At 39.6% G+C, this 3,819-nt stretch overlaps 1 protein-coding gene across 1 annotated transcript in view; it reads left to right on the top strand.

The window, feature by feature from the left end:
• Positions 1–3,819, top strand: part of LOC107722405 (extended synaptotagmin-2-A-like) — a 33,378-nt gene that overhangs the window by 6,056 nt on the left and 23,503 nt on the right. Inside the window, 2 exon segments of the mRNA XM_016530762.1 lie at positions 1,497–1,538; positions 2,592–2,726. Of these exon segments, the coding sequence (XP_016386248.1) occupies positions 1,497–1,538; positions 2,592–2,726 (177 nt within the window).

The raw sequence follows: 3,819 nt of genomic DNA on the forward strand, positions 1-3,819 counted from the left end.
ACTACAGCGAGAATAAAAGTTACGCCTTCTTTCTTTGCGTGAACATTTGGGCGGCATTATGCAAATCTTCCCACATCGTGATGTAGATGTGGGGGCGAAAAAAAAATTTAGACTTTAGTATTCGCAACTTTACAGATCTTCTTTATGCACCAAGAGCTTGTAGCACTCCAAAGAGAAAGGAAAAATTGAAATCGCATCATATGACCCCTTTAAATTATACAAGAATTCCGGGAGACATGCGTGGCGTGTTCTTTAACATTCCGCCTGGAAACAAAGATGCCGTGACGCCAAACCCCCTCATGAAAGAAGAAATCCGTCATGTTTACAACTGTGACAATGAGCACTTATCAGGATCATCTAAACGCTGGATTTATAAAAGTATGTGAAATATGTAAAGTTTGCAGCATAGAATGTTTAAAATACGTCCAAGAGTTTTGCACACCGGTCTGTTATTGTGGAGACATTTCCACGCCCCTAAACATGACGCAGCACAAAATGAAACGTGATTGCTTGCTTTACCTGTCAGCCATAGGGCCTCTTGGGCGGTCCTTGGCCATTGAAAGCGTCCAAGGTTCCCAGACCTTCTGCCGTCAGTCTGAAGATCTGGCTATGCGAGAATGTAGTTTCAAACCTGTGTGACTTATTTTTCTGTAAAACACATGAAAAATATATTTTGAAGAAACTTTATTGTCCATATAATGAAAGTCAGTGGGGTCCAAAAAAAACCCACTCGACCCCAATGATGTCATTGACTTTTATTGTATGGCACTGCTTTAGAAATGAAAAAAGTGCAGTGTTGGTGTGTCATCTTGCTCCCGGTCACCGTGATTTTGCCAAGTAAGACATGTTCCTGGATCAACATTACTGTCCAAAAATATAGACTTAACCCAATTCCTACCCCTAAACCTAACCCTACCCATAATTAATTTATTCCTAAAATCAGTGTGAATTGATAGCTGATTAACAAGGATGTAGAAGCACCTAACCCTGATCGTAAGCCTAAAACAGATATTTCCTGAAAAGGTATCCCTCAATTCTGATTGGTTGATTGGAATGTTGTTCCAGGATCAACAAGGATGTTGATCCAAGAACATGTTGTACTTGGTGAAATCACGGTCACCCTTGGTCCCTCCCACTGCATGAAACAAATGCAGGCTAAGCATTTTACGCATGCAGGGATTTGACTGCAGCTATGCTCATCCCTGATCCTATTGCTCTACATATAGACATGATAATACCACTGAAGTGAAAGAAAAGGAGAGAATACACATGGGTGCCATTTTTTGGTATAGAGAATGTTTCACAAGTTTAGAAAGGAAGTCTTTTTATTTTGTCATACATTGAATTATTATTTTTCATGCCATCTGTTAACCAAGAATGTGCATGTGTGTAATAGCCTGAGGGGTTTCTTCAAAGACACTGCAGCACATTTACAGAAGCAGTCTTGTTCCCTCTCTCTTTTATTAATATGATATAATTGTCTATCTCTCCACCAGGTTCATTATCCAGATGTGGAGAGAGTTGAGTGGCTAAATAAGGTGAGAGAATTATTGGATAGTAATTGCCTGTTCCTTAATAATTTCTAAGTAATCATAATCCAGCACTCTCATATACATGCATGTGTCTGCAGTCAATATTCTGGAATATGATACTCTCTCGCTTTCTATGGGTGGAGGGTGGGGGGTTAGGAGGAGGATAACATTGGTTGTACACTGGTGCTATAATCCAGTGTGCTTTGCTCATGTTACACTACACGTAGCAACCATTTTTCACCCTCTGTGTCAAAATCAGTGGCTTTTTAAAATATTCATTGTACATATACATTCAGTGGCTCACAGCCTTCAAAAACATGCCTGATTTGAATATTTCATTAACATTTTGCCCAGCGGTGTAATTTATGTACCTGAATGGCCTCATGCTTCTGCAAAGTATGTCTGCAACATTCAAAATCATGCAAAACTATTTACATGAAACACTGCAGAATCGCTGATGTTTTTAAACATGACAAAACTGAGAAGGATAAAAACTCTTACAGTACTGTATCATACTAATATTACAACCTAAACTTTCACACATGCATTTTAAAGCTCATAAATGTGATATAATTAATTCTGTCTCTTTTTCATTATTTGGCTATCTACATCGCTAACTTATTTCAAAGGTTTTAGATGTTATTTCTTTGCTCTCAGACATGGTATCCTACATTTATTTTTTAATATTTCTGTTTGTGCCTTTCCAGTATGGCTACCTGTTCTGTTGTCGTGGAGAATAGTTTCCAAATGCCTGGAGTATTTACACTTAATCAAGTTACAACATGTCCTCCAGCCTTTTAAATAAAAACTGTGAACCTTGTGTCACACAACCTTGTTGTGGAAAAATGTATTGTACACGCATTGAAGATTTTGTTTTTAGCAAATGTAGTCAAGAGGGTATAAAACAACAGTTAAACTTTTCTGATAACTAACGAGTTTCAGAGCAGCTTATTTATCATACTTAAGTCAGTAACAGTAAGAAATGAAGATGCCTTAAGTGCCTCAGTTTACTCAGTTGCATAGTACTGAGCAGGTACTTTTTTGAACTTTGCCTTTCAGACAGTGAAACAGATGTGGCCTTACGTGTGTCAGTTTGTGGAGAAGCTGTTTAAAGAAACAATCGAGCCAGCAATCAAAGAAGCCAATGCCCACCTCAGTACATTCAGCTTCACCAAGATCGATCTTGGAGATAAGGTATGTATGCTTACAGAGTTCTCACTGCCTATAAAAATTAAATGCTTACAAAGTGCATCCTATTAGAGAACATGTAAATCTTTGTTCATGATGTTTAATATAACATCAGTCATACTGCCTTGTATTTTATGGAGCTTTGGCCCAGTCTGGCTCACACTGTATAGACACCAACATATTGCATACACCTTTTTTTGGCTCCTTTCTCTCTCAGTCAGCTTGTGATTTAATATGTCCAGTTATTCAGCCAAGTGTGTAATCTTGAAAGGGAATAACATCAGTTTTGGCACCATGGCTTAGCAGTGAGTCCACATGCGGCCACATTTTGTGGTTTTGCTCAGACAGACGACATGAGTCTCCACCTCTTCTCCCCATTATTTCCTGAACTAACCACTGTCCCTAATAATTATTATTATTATTAGTTTTTTTAATTAATTAAAGAAATCAGTAGGCATTGCCTAGCCCATTCACTTAAAGGGGTCATATGATGCGATTTCAATTTTTCCTTTCTCTTTGGAGTGTTACAAGCTCTTGGTGCATAAAGAAGATCTGTAAAGTTGCAAAGACTAAAGTCTCAAATCCAAAGAGATATTCTTTATAAAAGTTAAGAGTCAGCCACACCTACCTAAAACGGCTCGTTCTAACACGCCCCCACATGTCTACGTCACGATGTGGGAAGATTTGCATAACGCCGCCCAAATGTTCATGCAAAGAAAGAAGGCGTAGCTTTTATTCTCGCTGTAGTATTGTTGTTGCCGCCACCATGTCGTGAAGACGCTGTGTGTTTCGTTGTGAAAGCCAAACTACTTTCTTTGTCCTTCCAAAAGAGGACGATATGGCTTCGTCATGCCTGGAGCTGATCCATGCTGGTTGCTGAGGAAATACATCAACATCGCGCTGTGCATCGCCGGATCGGCTTTCACCGTGGACAAAGCGGAGTCCAGCCCGCCTCAGCTACTGCGGTCAAGCCAGCCGCGCTTTGAAAATGCACGGTCAAGCCAGCCGCACTTTTTTTTTGGTTTGCGCGTGTAATTGTGCACTTACGGTACGGGTGCTGAGAGCAGTCAAAATGCATGTAAAGAAGCTGTCATACCGA

Source organism: Sinocyclocheilus rhinocerous, unplaced genomic scaffold, assembly GCF_001515625.1.
Source record: "Sinocyclocheilus rhinocerous isolate Xijiao unplaced genomic scaffold, SAMN03320098_v1.1 scaffold1115, whole genome shotgun sequence".
In the NCBI taxonomy this organism is placed as follows: domain Eukaryota; kingdom Metazoa; phylum Chordata; class Actinopteri; order Cypriniformes; family Cyprinidae; genus Sinocyclocheilus; species Sinocyclocheilus rhinocerous.